An 18,357-nucleotide genomic window follows, 5' to 3' on the forward strand; every position below is an offset into this window, starting at 1 on the left:
TACTCACTAGCTACATTCATGGCTGAATAATATACACACTACATCTTTATCCATTCATCGGTCAGTCGGTGGACACTTGGGATGCTTCCATATTTTGGCTATTGTCAGCAATGCTGCTACAAACATAAGGGTGCACGTATACCTTTGAATTAGTGTTATTGTATTCTTTGGGTAAATAAATACCAGTGGTGCGATTGCTGGATCATACATAGTTCTCTATTTTTAACTTTTTGAGGAACCTCCATATTGTTTTCCACAGTGGATGCACCAGTTTGCATTCCCACCAACAATGTACCAGTGTTCCTTTTTCTCTACATCCTCACCAACACGTGTTGTTTCTTGTATTGAGTTTAGCCATTCTCATGGGTGTGAGGTGATATCTCATTGTAGTTTTAGTCTGCATTTCCCTGATGATGAGTGATGTTGAGCATCTTTTCATGTGTCTGTTGGCCATCTGGATATCTTCTTTGGAGAAGTATCTATTCATGTGTTTGGCTCATTTTTTAATTGGATTATTTGGTTTTGGGGTGTTGAGTTTTACAAATTCTTTATATATTTTTGTTATTTTAGATGTGTATATCTTTATATATTTATTGGATATATCATTTCCAAGTATCTTCTCCCATTCCATTATGTTGTTATCTTTTAGTTTTGCTGATTGTTCCTTCAATGGGGCATTGTATTTTAATATAGTCTCAGTTTATTTTTGCTTTTGTTTTCTTTGACTCAGGAGACATATCTAAAAAGAAGTTGTTTCAGCCGATGTCTGGGAAGTTACTGCCTGTACTGCCTGTGTTCTTTTCTAGAATTATGGTCTCAGATCTCACATTTAGGTCTTTTGTCCATTTTGAATTTATTTTTGTGTGTGGTATAAGAAAGTAGTCCTGGGGATCCCTGGGTGGCTCAGCGGTTTAGCACCTGCCTTTGGCCTGGGACATGATCCTGGAGTCCCAGGATCGAGTCCTGCATTGGGCTCCCAGCATGGAGCCTGCTTCTCCCTCTGCCTGTGTCTCTGCCTTTCTCTCTCTCTCTCTCTCTCTCTCTCTCTCTCTCTCTGTCTCTCATGAATAAATAAATAAAAATCTTTTTTTTTTTTTTTTTTTTTTTTTAAAGAAAGTGGTCCAGTTTCATTCTTTTTCATGTTGCTGTCCAGGTTTCCCAAAATTACTTGTTGAAGAGACTTTTTCCCCATTGGATATTCTTTCCTGCTTTGTCAAAGATTAATTGACCAGGTAATTATGGGTTCATTTTTGGGTTTTCTTTTCTGTTCATTGATCTATGTGTCTATTTTTGTGCCAATACCATACTGTTCTGCTTACTGCAGCTTTGTAATATAACTTTATGTTGCCTCCAGCTTTACTTTTCTCCTTCAAGATTGCTTTGGTTATTTAGGGTCTTCTGTGGTGCCATACAAATATTAGGATTGTTTGTTCTGGTTCTTTTAAAAATATATTTTTTAATAAAAAATTTTTAAAGATTTAATTTCGTTATTTGAGAGAGAGAACACATGCGCATAAGCCAGGGGGAGAGGGAGAAGGAGAAGCAGGCTACTTGCTAAGCAGGAAGCCTGACATGGGGCTCAGTCCCAGGACCCCAGGATCATGACCTGAGCCAAAGGCAGATACTTACTGAGCCACCCAGGAGTCCCTGTTCTAGTTTTGTGTGAAAGTGCTGTTCGTATTTTGATAGAGATTGCAGTAAACGTAGATTGCTTTGGGTAATTTAGACATTTTAACAATACTTGTTTTTCCGATCCATGGGATGTCTTTCCATTTCTTTGTGTCCTCTTCAGTCTCTTCAGTATTTTATAGTGTTCAGAGTATAGGTCTTTCACCTCTTGGTTAGGCTTGTTCTTAGGTATCTTAATATTTTTGGTGTATTTATAAATGGGATTGTTTTCATAATTTCTCTTTCTGCTGCAATATTGGTGTACAGAAATACAGCAGATTTCTCTACATTGATTTTGTATCCTGTGACTTCACCAAATTCATTCATCAGTTCTAGCAGCTTTTTGATAGAGCAGCTTAGATTCTTACTACATTGTTCTGAGTGTTTCCAAAGATAAGTGGTGGGTGGTGTCATAAAATGATGACTTCTGTTTCTTAGGGGCATCTGTTTAACAGCTGAACTCTGATGAAGATAGTAAATGATTTCCAATTAGTGTGATTTCCTCCAGTTGTGCTTCTCATAGTACTGTTTTTCTCTTTTTTCATGTTATTGTTTCTGATGAACATATTTTTCAGTTGAGTGCTGTGAACTTTTTTTTTTAAGATTTTATTTCTTTATTTAAGAGAGAGGGGTGTGGGGAGGGAGAGGGACAAGCCCACTAGACTCTGTGCTGAAGGACAGTTGCAGTTAGAATGGTGGTGACAGAGCCAGTTTTCATACTTTAGGGATCAAATGGGAGATACAGGAGTCCATTGACTTATGACTCAATCTACTTCACTTACCTAAAATAATACTGTGGGATTAATCTAATTAAAATTAACGTTTTAGAGAAATGTTAGGTAAGATATTGACCAGCAATATCAGATATGTCCAGAATGGAATTCCAGTATTGAGCCAGAAAAGGTTCTTGGTTGTAAACAACAGAAACTTACTATAACTTAAGTTAAAGCAGAAATTGCTTACATTACAGAAAGGGAATTTAATGGAAGGCTATTTTTAGTTCACAAGACTCTATGCAGATACTAGAGAACTCAGCCCAGAGCAATGGTAAGAACCAAAGAAGGCCACAGAGCCAAGAGCACAGCCATTGTCTCAGCTCAAGAAGTTGAGTTAGGACAGCCCAACACTGGCCACCCCCACAGCCACTAGCACTGCTGCCACTGGCATCTCCCATTGCTGCTGTGAATCTAAATCTAAATTCACTAATGCCCAAGACTTTGAATTCTAGGTAAGTATCTGATTGGCCAGCTTTGATCACATGTCGGAGAGCTGGGAGAGAAATTATGTCTGTCCCCTTCAGGCTTCTGCAGTTAGAGATTTTCCCTCACAAAAACCCGCAAGTAGACAAGATATTCAAATGTTGGATAGCCAAAACCAACAGCCAGTACTATAAAAACTAAGTCCTAAATCTTAAAGGTTTAGGGAAACTAATTTGAAAGTCACATAGCCAAAATGAAAATGATTTTGTAAACTCAGGAATGTACTCCATGGCTTACTTTACTGATATTAAATATCAAGAATATTAAATTTAAAACTTGGCTTTGATCTCTCCTGCTTTGTACCGTGTAATATAGGCCCTTAAATGTCCTCTTCTCTCCTCATATCTTCTCTAGACTCCTATAACGTTGGGATTTATGAACGTAGCCTGGTGGTCAGACCACAAGAGACAAGTGGACACAACATTGCTAACCCTCTTAGTAGGAGCACATTTCTAGGAGTGAGATTGGTCTCAGCTAGACCTAGAGGGATATTAGGAGTAGTTATGACCCTGGGGGGATGAAGTAGGGTGAGAAAAATACAAGCAGAAAAGCAAACTGGGTTGGCCAGGGGAAGGGTGAAGGATAGGGAGTGTTGGCTGGGGGGGGGGGGGGGGGGGGCGGGGGGGTGTTTTAGGCCACAACAGATACTGAGTGGCTGGGCCAGGCTGGTGATTGGGAGGGGCGGGAGACATGGCAGTGGAAAGAAACAGAGAAGGGCATGTGTTGTACAGTTAGTGGCTGCCCAAATCCTTCAAAAATACTGCCTGCGAGAACGCTTTTATTATTGGAGTTTTGTTTTGTTGGGATTTGTTTTTATTTTTATTTCGGTACTAGAATTTAATTTTATTTTTAAAGATGCTTCTCTGACAGAAGTTTCCACAGAGGAAAAGACCCTGTGTAATTTAAATAAAGCTGGACTTTTTTACTTGCTCCCTCCTTTTTAGGGTTTATTCTTCTTTTAAATTTAAATTCAGGGATCCCTGGGTGGCACAGCGGTTTGGCGCCTGCCTTTGGCCCAGGGCGCGATCCTGGAGACCCGGTATCGAATCCCACATCGGGCTTCCAGTGCATGGAGCCTGCTTCTCCCTCTGCCTATGTCTCTGCCTCTCTCTCTTTCTCTCTCTGTGACTATCATAAATAAATAAAAATTAAAAAAAAAATAAAAATAAATTTAAATTCAATTAATTAACATTAGTGTAATATTAGTTTCAGAGGTAGAGATCAACGATTCATCAGTTGCATATAATGGTGCTCATCACATCACGTGCCCTCCTTAATGTCCATCACTCACTCCGTTCCCCTACCCCCTCCTTCTAGCTACCCTCTCAGCTCCCCCCACTTTAAGACTGATTTTGACATGGTGACAAATCTAAAAGAAATACAAATCAGGGTGCCTAGAGGGCTCAGTTAAGTGAATCTTGATCTCAGCTCCAGTCTTAATCTCAGGGTCATGAGTTCAAGCCCTGCACTGGGTTCCCCTCTGGAGGTTGAACCTACTTTAAAAAAAAATAATTAAAAAAATAAGATGCAAATCCAAAACCTCATAAACTTGGTAGGTAGTGTAAGGCCTTTAATTATGTCTGTTGAAAGATACTGCACAGGGAATATTAAATAAAACAGCAGCAGTATCCTTTGACCCCCTCCCCACCACACACACACCATCATCACACAAAGGCCACAGCTCAGGTTAGCTCTGTGTCCACTTCCTTTCCACTCTTCCAATTTCGAGACCCTTCTTCCCTGCTAAAAACTACTTTAAAAAAAAACTCAAAACAATTTAGCATCTTCCAACTCTCTTCTCTATCTGTAACCTCACCCCTATCATACATGCAATCCAGTAACACTTAAGAAAAATGCTTAGAAAAAGCAGAGATAGAGTAGATGCTTTGAATACTTGTGCTTCAATTATTTTCTCCGTCTTTTAAATTAAAATTAAATTGTGAGGGTATCTTGTTCTCTTGGTTGAATTTACAGAGAGTATCTCTGACAGTTGGCAGTAGTGTTTGTGAAAAGGAGTAGTGAGAGATCATGGTGGAAGGAGGCCAGATCAGGAAGGACCAGGGTATAAAGAGCTTTCATTTCCAGGCTGAGTTTGGATGGGGAGGGAGTACCTGTCACTTGCAGGGAAACAGTGCCTCTCAGCCAGCAGGGGGATGGAAGAAACCTGGTCAACAGTGTCCCTGTCTCTGGTTGTGCTTCCTGTTACATTTCCTCAAGGACTTCTCTGACCTCAAACTTTTTGGTGCTTTTTAAAAAAAATTATTGAATACTTAAAATAGTGCTTTTTACTTGCCTCACTCACTGTTCCAAGTGCTTTAAAGTATTATCTTATGTAATCTTTATAAACAACCTATGCACTATGTATTGTTACTCTCCTTGTTTTACTGATGAGAAAACCAGGGCACAGAGAGATCAAGGAACTTGGTCTAGATCCTGCGGCTAGAAATGGAGGTGTTAGAGGCAGAATTCAAACCCAGGCAGTCTAGCTCCAGAGCCCATGCTCCTCGTAGTCTCTTGTCTGTCTGCAGCACGCTGGCCACTGCTTTGTGAAAGCAGCATCCTCACATGTCTGCATCAGAATTGCTAGGGACCCCTGCAAAACTTCGGCCCACCTGAGACCTACCATATCAGAATTTTTTGTAGGAGGTGGAGAACCTGGATGTTTACATTAAGTCCTGTAGATGATTCTGATATGGATCCTTTGTTAAAGAACTTCTGGGGCACCTGGGTGGCTCAGCGGTTTAGCGCCGCCTTCAACCCATGGCGTGATCCTGGAGACCCGAGATCGAGTCCCATGTCCGGCTCCCTCCATGGAGCCTGCTTTTCCCTCTGCCTGTGTCCCTGACTTATTCTCTCTCTCTCTCACTGGTCTCTCATGAATAAATAAATATTTAAAAATTTAAAAAAAAGAACTGTTTCAGAAGGACCTGCTACTGTCAATATGTTCACTTCTGATCTTGGCTTCCTTTGGCGGTAAGATTAAATAGTACCTGAAGGATACCTGATTATTACAGAGCTTAAAATTAACACTGTGATCCCTTAGTTTGCCTTTTGAACCATCACTACCTGAAATTTAGTTGAAATACTTTCTTAAACAGTATTTGACCAAAGGGAAAAAAAGAATTTTCCTTCCTTTCCCATACATGCATTGTATGTCAAACATTCACTTTAAACCTGAGTGGAAGCTGAGAACTTGCTATTCTGTTTATGATGAGAATGCAGAGAATGTACAAGATTCTGGAAAGTATACCTTTTGTGGTATGAAGAGAGAACTCTTCTGAACTCTTTGGAACCAGTCTAATAGCGTACCTCTATGCTTGATGAGGATTGCAGCTAGCAATAAATCTCAGCTTCTAGTGTGGACCAGGTATTCAGTTTGGCTATCTTGCTAACCCAAGATCTCCAGAGAAAATTGATCCACTAAAGTAGAAAAATCAGATTATGGTAGATTATAGTTAAATTTTTAAGGGCTTTAAAAAGAAACTTTAAGATTTTGTTTTGTTATTTTTCACTTGGTGGTTTGCTGTGTCAAGATCAGTCTTTCCTAAAATGTACTTCAGGGGATGTTTTATAGTCCGTCCTTTTTCTTTGTGTGAAACCAAGATCAAAATTACTTTGGAGAGAAGATTAAGATCTTTAGTAGAGACTAGAAGAATATCCAGACACAGAACCATGCAGGAGAGATAACTTTAAAAATATAAAGTCAGTAGGATGCCTTACCACCACCCCCCCAACACCAAAAAAGTTGTAGCATCATTGATATGAAGGAGTCCACAGGAATAGTATCTCCCTGCATTACCTTCCTCCGCTGCTGCGATAGTTACACACAAACACACTCACACAGCATTTGAGACTACTGTTACATAAGTTTACACCATTTTTTTTTGTTTCTGCCTAGAACTTTAAAAAATTAATTTTTGTCTCAACCTAGCATTTTCCCCATTTTTTAACAACAAAAAGTAATTTTCTTAGATGTCTATATTTAACTTTTTCTTTGAAATGTTTCCTAATAATCTCTTTTCTCAGAAAACTTGTTGGCTCACTTTGCTGTAGACTCACCTTCTCCCTCCCCACTCTGCATGGTTACTTTGGTAGCTGATCTGTAGGATGCAATTCAGTCTTCAGGAAATTCACTTCCTACCAGTAGTCCTGAGTAAAGTGAATTTTCTAAAACGTAACATCTTGTAAACATTATGTCTGACAAACCCCTATGGTTAAACTCTCCATGCACTTAGTGTTTGATCTTTTTCCTTAAGACATTTTTTGGATTGCCTCACTGTTGGCACTCAACAAATGATGATCGATAACAAGTTTCAGGGGTCATAATTTATTTCCCTAAATCACACACTGTCCATCTTTTGAAAAACTCGGTATTGGGACTGACAAAGTTTTGAACTTGATTAGCTTGAGTTATTAAATGGAGTAATATGAAGTACAAGGTCAAAGACTTGCTGGCCTGATCTCTGTTCAAAGCATATAACCAGCATTTTGTCAAAGAGCTTTCTCTAGGGAAGATAGCCCTGACCTGGTTTAGAAACACTTTCCCTGCAAACTCTCATTAAGAGAGAAAAATGACTTGGAAGCTGCTGTCTTATCCTTGGGAAAGTATTTATAAGAAAGCATGTTGACCAAGAAACTCTAAATTAATGCTACTTTTTGTTTTGTTTTGTTTTTTTGTTTCTTTCTTTTTTTATTCGTAGGAGATACAGAGAGAAAGAGAAGTATAGACACAAGCAGGGGGAGAAGCAGGCTCCATGCAGGGAACCTAAGGTGGGACCCGAGTCTCCAGGGTCATGTCCTGGGCCGAAGGCAGCGCTAAACCGCTGAGCCACCCGGGCTGCCCCAATTAATGCTACTTTAAAAAAAGAGAGGCAGGGGGCGCTTGGGGACTCAGTGGGTTAAGGGGCTGACTTCAACTTAGGTCATGATCGCAAGGTCCTGGTATCAAGCCCACTGGGTCCCTGCTCAGTGGGGAATCTGCTTATTCCTCTGCCCCTCCCCACCTACACATTCTCTAATTAATTAGTTAATTAATTAAATCTTTTAAAAAAGAGGCAGATCAGAGCACCTGGCTGGCTCAGCCAGTAGAGTGTGCAACTCTTGATTTAGGGGTTGTGAGTTCAAGACCCATGTTGAGTGTAAAGTTTATTTTTTTAAATTATTTTTTAAAAAGAAAGGCACATACAATAATTATTAGGTTGAACTTTATGAAATTACTAATATTTGACCCATAAAAAATTGGCAGTTTTGTATGGTACAACCTTATACATTTTTGTGTGAATTAAAGGGGAGGGAGATCAGAGTCCATTGGGCAGGTTTGGGTACTCCAGCAGAGAGAGATGAGAACCATATCTTTTTTTTATATATATATGTAAATTTATTTTTTATTGATGTTCAACCATATCTTAAAGCAAAATGAGTTTGTATTTATTGGGATTTCAAGCTAATTTTTCCTCTGGTGACCTTGGCAGTATTTATCACGTTTGAACATAGTGTAAAAATTTTCTTCTTGTCAGATGTAAACCTTGGCTCAGTCTTAGGCCATCTGTTGTGCACTAATAGTTTTGACTTATTCTTTCTCTGGCTGACATGCATATTAATGGTGCTGATGCAAGCTTTACATTTCCTTTTATTGGTCTGTAGTTTTATTACATATGTTAGTGGCACAAATACTGCATTCATATTAGCTATTTATATTAACTACTTATAGTTTGGGGGTGACTAATGTACTTAGTTTATGCTTTTACTATAATGGGAAGCCCTACATCATAGACACTTTAACAGATTTTTAAAATGATTACATTCTACTTAGTTTTACTACCTCTAATTTTTTTTCTTCACGATTTTTTTTAGGATAGTGTCACTGTGTGTGTCTGTGTATTTTAATGATTTCAAATTTCTTAATTATCTTTACTTTTCAGTTGCTTTAATGTTTGGACACATTTCTTTTTCTTTTCTTTTTTCTTTTTTTTTAAGATTTTATTTATTTATTCATGAGAGACGCACAGAGAGAGAGGCAGAGACATAGGCAGAAGAAGAAGCAGGCTCCCTACTGGGAGCCTGATGTGGGACTCGATCCCAGATCCCGGGATCACGCCCTGGGCGAAAGGCAGATGCTCAACTGCTGAGGCACCCAGGCGTCCCGGACACATTTGATTTCTGATCAACAATTAATACAGCTCCTAGAAAACAACATAAATTCAGAATATTTGACTTTGATAAAGAGTTTTGAAAGGCCCTCTTCTCATTGCTGCTTTGGCTCTCCTCTATTTCCAAGCTTTAATATCCTCTTCCCTTTGTTTGGTAGCTTGAAAGAGACTTGGTAAGATAAATGAGGTAGAGTGATAGTAGAAAACAAGAGCTCCCCAGGATAGGAACATAGATGAAAAAAAAATTAATGCAAAGTTACTTTGAAATGAGGATAGATACTTTTATTTTTGATCTGGTTTTAGCTGTTTTATATTGGAAAACTAAGCCCATCACTGGAATCCAGTGGATATGGACCAAAAATCAAATGTTACTAAGTCATTGTTAGTATAGAGGCCAAAATTTGACAGATAGAGGCCAATGTTGATCCAAATAAAGCTGCTCAGTGTCACAGTGAAAATTTGATGAATAGAGGCCAATGTTGATCCAGATAAAGCTGACCCAGATAAAATCAGTGTCACGGTGCAGCCTGTTGCAGACTGTTTCATTCCCCAGGAAATATCATTAGATATTAAATACATTCCTTTTTGGGGCACCTGGGTGGCTCAGTGGTTGATGTCTGCCTTTGACTCAGGTCGTGATCCCAGGATCCTGGGATTGAGTCCCACATAGGGCTCCCAGTGGGGAGCCTGCTTCTCCCTCTGCCTATGTCTCTACGTCTCTCCCTGTGTCTCTCATGAATAAATAAATAAAATCTTTTAAAATAAATACATTCATACATTCCTTGCTATCGAAGATATGGGGCTCTCCAACCTTAGGCAAGAGTTTCCTAATACAAGAGAAGCCGTCTTACCTAGTACAGTAGGGACTACTAATGATCTGTGAATTAACAAAATTGCTTAAATCAAGAGATCATCAAAATAATATGTGTATTTAATTATATAAATGTGGACTTGTTTGCCAAGTTTTGATGTAAGGCCAACATCTTTTCTTTGAGTCCAGATCTAGGAGGGTTCCATGTTGCCTTTTTTATACAAACTACACTCACAATGCATCAACCATGATTTCCAGTATGTTACTCTTACTCTAAATTAGAATGAGAATTTAAAGATACTTTATAAGTAATCTGAATGCAGACTGGTATGTTTTTTTTTTTGTTAGTTTTTTATGGTTGTCTTAGAATGAGTGAATTTTTTGAACAATTGATTTTTATTAAATCTCGTTCTTTTCACACACTTTTTTTGTCAATTACCCTAATATTTTTAAAGATTTATTTATTTATTTTAGAGAGCAAGAGCACGAGTATGAGGGGCAAAGGGAGAGGGAGAGAGAATCTTAAGCAGATGCCACACTGCGCTTGGAGCCCAACGTGGGGCTCAGTCTCATGACTCTGAGATCACAACCTGAGCCAAACCCAGGAGTTGGAGGCTTAACCAACTGTGCCACCCAATTTCCCTAATGTTTTTTTAAATTACACAATTATTCTAACAAATACAATTAGCAAAAGTAGTTTTGGAAAAAAACACTAGTCGTGAATGTTCACTTGTATTGTGGGCATCAGTAAGTTTTATTTATTTTATTTTTACATTTTTTTATTTAAATTCAATTTGCCAACATATAGTATAACACCCAAATGCTCATCCCATCAAGTGCCCTCCTCGTTGCCCATCACCCAGTTTACCCCATCCCCCTCCCCCTCCCACCTTCCCTTCTGCAACCCTTTGTTTCCCAGATTTAGGAGTCTCTCATGGTTTGTCTCCGTCTCTAATTAGTAAGTTTTTTTTTTTTTTAATTTTTTATTTATTTATGATAGAGAGAGAGAGAGAGAGGCAGAGACATAGGCAGAGGGAGAAGCAGGCTCCATGCACCGGGAGCCCGACGTGGGATTCGATCCCGGGTCTCCAGGATCGCGCCCTGGGCCAAAGGCAGGCGCCAAACCGCTGCGCCACCCAGGGATCCCTCTAATTAGTAAGTTTTAAAGGAGAGTGGAAAGGGTCATTTAATCTCAGCAGTCAGTTTCCACTCTATACAGATATGTAGAGTCAATATTAACACTTAGTGGGACCTTGATTTTATTGTGAATTACCATTTCAACCTTCAGCTGAGCAAAATGTGGTCATGTGCTTTTGATAGGTTAATCTCCAATGCTCTAGCCCTCTTAAAAAGAGAAGAGGCATAATTTTGGATGTTGCATTATGTACTAATATTTCGGTTTTCTTCTAACAAAGTGCTTGGAAAAGGGAATAGGGAGAATTGTATGAAAATAGCAGATTTTCTCATGCACAGTATTGCGTAACATTGGAAAACTAATGTTTTATTATCACAGTGAAATGTTTTGGTGTTTTCCCACCAGTGTTTCTCTGACTTCTTCTGGGAATAGAAATAACAATGTGTTGATGATAGTGTCTGTCCACAAAGTTTCCTCCCTGAGGTATCTGAAATCTGAGATACTTTTCAGGAGTGCATTTGGAGATATCCTAAAATTAGTGACATAGATTTCAGCAATACTACCAAAATAAAGCTCCTTTGTTTCTGAAAACATCACTAATAGAATTAACAATATGCTAAAAAGGAGTGATATGAACATAGTTGAGTAGAAAAAACTGATTCAAAATTCACTGTTACAGCAAAGAGTATTTAATTTGAGAAAGTGAAAGTAAATGTTAAATGAACTAGCTATATGTGTGTGTATAAATTATTTTTTAATGTAAGATAACTACTATTAGAATTTGTAGTATACCGACTTTGATTCCCTGCAGTTCTGTGGTAACAAGCACTTTAAATTCTAGATCACCTCTCCCTCCCCCATCCCAGTTTACAAACTTAAATTTAGAGGGAAGTCTGGTTAATGTACTATTCTTATCCATTCAAGATTCGATTCTTCTTTTTCATAAATAATAATGTGTTTTTTTGGCATTGTTCTACAAAAGTAACTACTTTGAAATTTAATGAAGAAAGAAAGCAGGAGACCTTATGTTCAGATAATCATGTTTAAGAACAATGTTTAGTATGGTATCTAGATCTTAGCAGGAAACTCAGATTTAACTCTGATCCTGACCTTATATCCCATGACCAGTGGAATCCAAGTGTGTTTATTTTTACAGTAGCTTTAATTTGAGGCTTACAAGTTTGTTGGTTTGTTTTCTCATTCAATTTTTGGGGACCCTGAAGCAATATTTTAATTATAGGAATTAAGCTATTTATAATTTTCATGGCATGAAGATCAGCAAATTTTGTTTTTTTCTTGGCTATATTATGTTATCTTACTGAGAAATGTGTGATCTTTGTGTCTAACAATGCACTTAAAAAAAAAAAAAAAAACCTCCCATGCTGCAGTGCTGGAATTCTAACAGAACAACTTCACTCATCTTTTCCCCAACTTAAAAGAAAAAAAAAAAATCTGTTCTCATAGAAATATTGCCTCAAGTTAAACAAAGGACAAGCAGTTACTGGAAATGTTTTCTATACAGTTCTTGTTCATGTATATTCATTTCAATTTGTTTTTTGCATTCTAGATTTTGTCTTCGCTTTGCTGGTAATTGCATTTCACAATCACATTGACCTTTGAACTAAGTTGCATTGAATTTTTATTACCTTCAGCTGTGTTAAATCCTACTTGTAGTGAGTCCTTCAGCAAGTTTGCTGAATGAGTGATGAAGCAAGAGGGGTTAATGTCAGGTTCAGTTCTATCTCAGTTTAATCGTGCTCCCTTAAGTGGAAACACTAATGTATGTTGTTTTTTCTTTTTGCTGTGACAATTCTTAGGTTTTTGCTAGGGAAAAGGAGTTAAGATGTTTGAACAGTAGTTCATATCAAAGTCCTAAGTTGTTTATAATAGCTTTGGAATACCTATGGTTGTACATACCCTTTCCAAAACACATATACTCCCCCTTCTCATCTTACTTTTAGTATTTGTGTGGTTGGAAACCAGAAACCTCAGGTGCCACGGGTCACTTACAGATTATCAAAAGTTGGCAGTGTTACATTTGGAACTTTATACTTGTGCTAAAACATGCATTTATAATTTTTTAAATTCTTGAACTGTATGCTTTTTAAGGGCCAGAACTATAAATCTCCTTTAGTATATACTTATCACTTACCAAAATAAATCTAATGCTCTGGTTGCTTCAAAGGAGAAGGGGAGGCTAAACCGGCAAAGTTCTAGGCTTTGCCCTTACTGTAAATTACAATCAGAATCTCTATTTTAGGTACCAGTAATTTGGGATCAGAATTTGGGGTGGGTGGCAGAAATGGTCTTCCTCCTTAAAAAAAAAGTAAAAATGACTCTTTTGGATTGATAATTTCAGTATCTTGTGATATCTAGTCTTGCACCCTCATTGTACAAGATTGGAAACAGACCCAGATCATACAGCTTATTAGTGGCAGAACTAGAATTAAAATCCTTCTCTTCTGATTCCTTGGCCAGTAGCTTTTATAGTGTACCACAGCATATATATTACCAGAACCTAGGAGTATTCCAAGAATACTACGTAGCACCTGGTAATGATAGATGCTCACTAATTCATAAGATGATTTGTAGTTAATTACCTGTAAGCCAAGCAAAAATAAAAAATGTCATTTTTTTATGATCCCAATGAAATGTTAGCATCTTAGAAACTCTGATTTTGACCTATTACAAGACTAAACTTGTAAGTTGTTACAACAGATTGTTCTCTGTTATTCTTAGGATCACCTGCTGTTACCAGCTACCACCCACAACAAGACCACAAGGCCAAAGATGTCAATTGTATTACCAGCAATAAACATAAATGGTAAGTTGACATTTCAGTTTATGAATGACATAAGATTTCTTTGTTTAACCAATATTCTCTGGATTAACTAAAAGACATTTAAAATATTTGGTTGGTCAGATATATGTTCATGCATTAATCTTGAAACATTTTCCACTCTTTTCACAAAGTATTATTTTTAAAATCCTATACTCTCTTTAAAAATAACTCTTTTAAAAGTTAAAAGATTTAAAGTTAACTTTTAAAATTCCTGTATTTTTAAGAGAAAAAATTCATTCTCTTATTTATAAAATCAGAAGAGTTAGCATATTGACTGGCTCTACAGAGTTATTGTCTGTAGCTTCTCTGCTTATACATATAGTATAAGAATTCTCTGCTGGGTTCTGAGCGTAAATTTGTGAGTTGGGTTTTGGGAACTCAAAGCAGTTTCCTGTATTATGTAGATGGTGACATAATTCCCAGACCAACCATCACAAGCCTATTTAGCCCGTAATACTGATGAATTAGGTATTAATCGTATTAGTATTCCATTTTGTTTTCCTACTAGTGCTGGGTATTACATAAGATACAAATAATGCTGTAATACCTTGAGATCATCTAAAGATGTTAAGGCATCTTGCTTATAATCTAGAAAGAAAAATAAGCCCAGAAATCACTATACTCCAAGAAAAAAAAGTCTCATAAGGAATATACAAAGTGCTAAAGAAACTTAATAAAGGAGAGATTATTTCCATCTGAGTTCTTCATAAAAAGGAAATATCTTACTCCCAGTGCCAGCTATGTGTTGCAGATGAGCATAGTGTATATTGTTGACTAATTGCTTTCTCTGACACATCATATTAGGCTCTAATGAACCTAGGAGGATTGGTTGTCCTTCTCAAGTCCATTTATTTGGTATAAAGGAACTACCAGTACATTTTCTAACCAGTAGTAAGAACCTCATAGTTTATGAATAAGCCAAAAAATGAAAAGCCTTTTGAATTAACCTGCAGTTGAAGCAGTTTACATTCTGATTGATGATCATAGTTAAACAACCAAATACAATTATTTTAATAAAAACAAACTGGGATTCTAGATAAATTAAAAAAAAAATTTAGTCTTAGAGAAAAAATATTAGATACTCATTATATATTTTAAGACCATAGAGCACTCTAAAATTTCATTGAACTTTATGCAGACTGCTTATTAGAAATGCTTAGGGGGTTATAGGAGTACCTGAGTGGCTCAGGTGGCTGAGCATCTGGCTCTTGGTTTCAGTTCGGATCATGATCTCAGGGTTACGGGGTCGAGCCCCACATTAGGCTGCATACTCATGCATACTCAGCACAGAGTCTGCTTGAGATTCTCTCCCTTTGCCCCCCCTCCTGTTCACGTTCTCTCTCTAAAATAAAATAAATAAATAAAATCTTAAAAAAAAAAAAGAAATGTTTAGGAAATCATGATCTCTGGGTTGTGAGATCAGTGTCCACATAGCCTAGAGCCTGCTAAGATTCTTCTCTCTCCCTCTCATCCTCCCCACCCTCCCTCTCTTTACTCTCTTAAGAGAGAGAGAGAGAAAGGAAAGAAAAGAAGAAGAAGAAAGAAAGAAAGAAAAAAGAAAAGAAAAAAAAGAAAAGAAAGAAAAAAGAAAAGAAAGAAGAAAGACTGACTTAGGCAGCTTGTTAGGCTTTTTTTAAAAAGATTTATTTTAGAGACAGAGAACGTGTGTGTTTGTGTGTGTGCAGGGGGAGGGGCAGAGGGAGAGAGAATCTCAAGTAGACTCCCCACTGAGCACAGAGCCCTGTGTGGGGCTCAGTTTCACCACTGTGAGATCATGACCTGTGCCAAAATAGAGAGACACTCAACCAAGTAAACCACTTAGGCTCCCTGAGGCAGCTTTATAAAAAAAATAAAACATTTTTTTTGCTTAAAGCATGAAAGAATTATGATATTTTCTTAGTATTACAAAGATTTTTAAAGCAAGTTAAAAAAAAAAAAAAAAAACTAACTAACATTTATTGAGCAGAATGTATCTTCCCTCAGTAGAGGCATACCTCCAAAGCTTGCATGGAGCAGTCCTACTACTACTTCACGAAGGACGGTATATCCCAGAATGTACTATATTACACTCCAAGAATATGTTTAGGAAATACCATTGACTCTTTTTTCATAGGTACCTAGGTTTTTGTGCTTGAACCATAATAGATTTAAGTTCTTGGTCAGCTTATGCTCAGAAAGGCTATTATCTAAGCTTCCAACAAGACAGAATTCACTTAATTTTGTTCTGATATTTGTGCAAGAGAATGCCTGGTTTTATTTTATAACAGTGAGCTATCATATTTACTAAGCCAAAAACAATAAGATGCTGCTTGACTCTGTTGATCTTGGCCAAGGGGCTAATTTTTGGAAATGAGCCTTTCGTGGATTTGAAAAATGCAATCATTAGAAGATCATTTCCTTTTTAATCTGGTTTTGATTTCTTTGTACATAAATTTAGTTTTTTCCTTTTTAGGGTGTAGTAAACTATTTGAGAAGTTAAGAATCAAATTCGAGAGATATTGGTTGACTTTCTACCGCATGGCAAGTGTTGTGCTATATCCTCAGCCTCTTTTTGAATAGTTCCCTCCACCTCCTCGCTCTGAGGATACTTCTCACATTAGAATCTGATTTTACTCCTCACCTTATGTGCCTCAGAGCCTGCAGGTGGGGTGGGGGTCTATCCTTGCTCCCCACTCCAACTTCCAAATGATCTCTCCTTCTTTCCCCTTTAATTCCCCTAACATCTTAAAGTGTATAATACCAGGTTTTACTCCTCTTACCCTGGTTCGTTGCTGTCTTCTGTCCCACCTTCATGGATGACTCTCCACCACTGCCTTTGCGATCTCTCTGTGTAATTTTAGCATCCAGATAGAGGATTCATCCAGCACCCTGGCCTCTTTTTTTTTTTTTTTTCCAGCCTGGCCTCTTTTGATCTCGTTCCCCCCACTTAAGGTTATTTATTTATTTGTTTATTTATGAGAGCACTAGTGGGGGTTGGGGGGCAGAGGGAGAGGGAAAAGCAGATGGGAGCCAAGCTTAGGCTTGATCCCAGGACTCTAAGATCATGACCTGAGCCGAAGTCAGACATTTAACTGACTTGAGCCACCCAGGTGCCCCAATCCTGTTGTCGTTTATTCTCTACCCCTCATCCTCCCATCCACATGGTCATACTCTAGACCTCCTCATCATCAGTAATGGCACTGCTCTTGAAATACCCTCTCCAAAAAAAAAAAAAAAAAAGAAAGAAATACCCTCTCCAGGCATCCCACTCCTACTTATCTCTTACTGTAAACCCACACTCCCAACTACTCTGACTTCACAGTCTCCAGTGTTCCAACACTCCACCGCTTTTTCTGTATGGATCACATTCGTAATGGTCATATATTCCTTCTTAGCCTAGATTCCACTCCCCATACTTGCACCACTCTCTTGCAACCTCCCATCCTTCCTGGCTTCTTCTTTTCTTAGGTCCCACTTGTCTGCAAAAATCCCACCCTAGTTAAACCCAGCTGTCTCTTTATGCCTACTCTCAAGCAGCTGAATATTGCCAGAAAATACCATCTAGTCAGGATAAGTAGCTTCACTGCAAATTTATGACTATTAATTCCAAAGAAGCATTCAGTACTGCCAGTCATTGCTGGTAAATTCACTTGCCCTCTGTCTGAAACAAGAATTTCTCACCCTCTCTTCTCAAATTCCCAACATCCCCTCTGCCTACCCCCTCAGCTGATGAACTAACCAAATGCTACACTGAGAAAATAGATGTACTTATGTAAGAGCTACCTCATCGGGCAGCCCCGGTGGCGCTGTGGTTTAGCGCCGCCTGCAGCCTGGGGTGTGATCCTGGAGACCCGGGATCAAGTCCCACATCGGGCTCCCTGCATGGAGCCTGCTTCTCCCTCTGCCTGTGTCTCTGCCTCTTTCTGTCTCTCTCTGTGTTGCACATGAAAAAATAAATAAAATCTTAAAAAAAAAAAAAAAAAAGAGCTACCTCATCTTCTGCTACCCGCAGCACAGCTGCACCTGACACACACGGACCCTGCCTGCCCTGTGGTGGGGAGAAGAATCTTCCATTGGGTTCTAAATCCCAGTTTGCTCTTTGTTAGATAGGTGTCACTGGGCAGGTTAATGAGTTTTTCCAATTTGCCCTCAAAATACTCTATAGCTTTTTGTGGGTAGGGGTACAGAATCTAGTCAAAGACCATACTTACACCCACTTGGCACACCTCTTTAGTATCCTTTCATCTAAAATCCTTGCCTTTTAAAAAATTGTCTTTCATGACATAAACACACTTTTTAGAAACCAGAGTCACTGAGATATAACATAACATACAGTAAAAATCAACAATTTTAATGTGTACCGTTTAATGATTCTTGACAAATGTAAATAGTTGTGACACTATCACTCAATCATGATACAAATGTTTTCATTACTTCAGAAAATCTCCTTGTACCCCTTTACAGACATTCCCCTGAAGTATATTTTTGATATTCTCTCCTTTTGAAACACTTCA

The 18,357-nt window shown here is 38.1% G+C and overlaps 1 protein-coding gene across 5 annotated transcripts in view; it reads left to right on the top strand.

Annotated features, from left to right (window-relative positions):
* The window catches only part of ATF6 (activating transcription factor 6), a 197,576-nt gene that overhangs the window by 133,263 nt on the left and 45,956 nt on the right, over nt 1-18,357 (top strand). For all 5 annotated transcript variants that reach the window (XM_072814358.1, XM_072814357.1, XM_072814361.1 and 2 more), the window contains one exon: nt 13,762-13,846. In XM_072814358.1, the coding sequence (XP_072670459.1) occupies nt 13,762-13,846 (85 nt within the window). The remainder of the gene's footprint in view (nt 1-13,761; nt 13,847-18,357) is intronic.

Source organism: Canis lupus, chromosome 38 (genome assembly GCF_048164855.1).
Source record: "Canis lupus baileyi chromosome 38, mCanLup2.hap1, whole genome shotgun sequence".
NCBI lineage: Eukaryota > Metazoa > Chordata > Mammalia > Carnivora > Canidae > Canis > Canis lupus.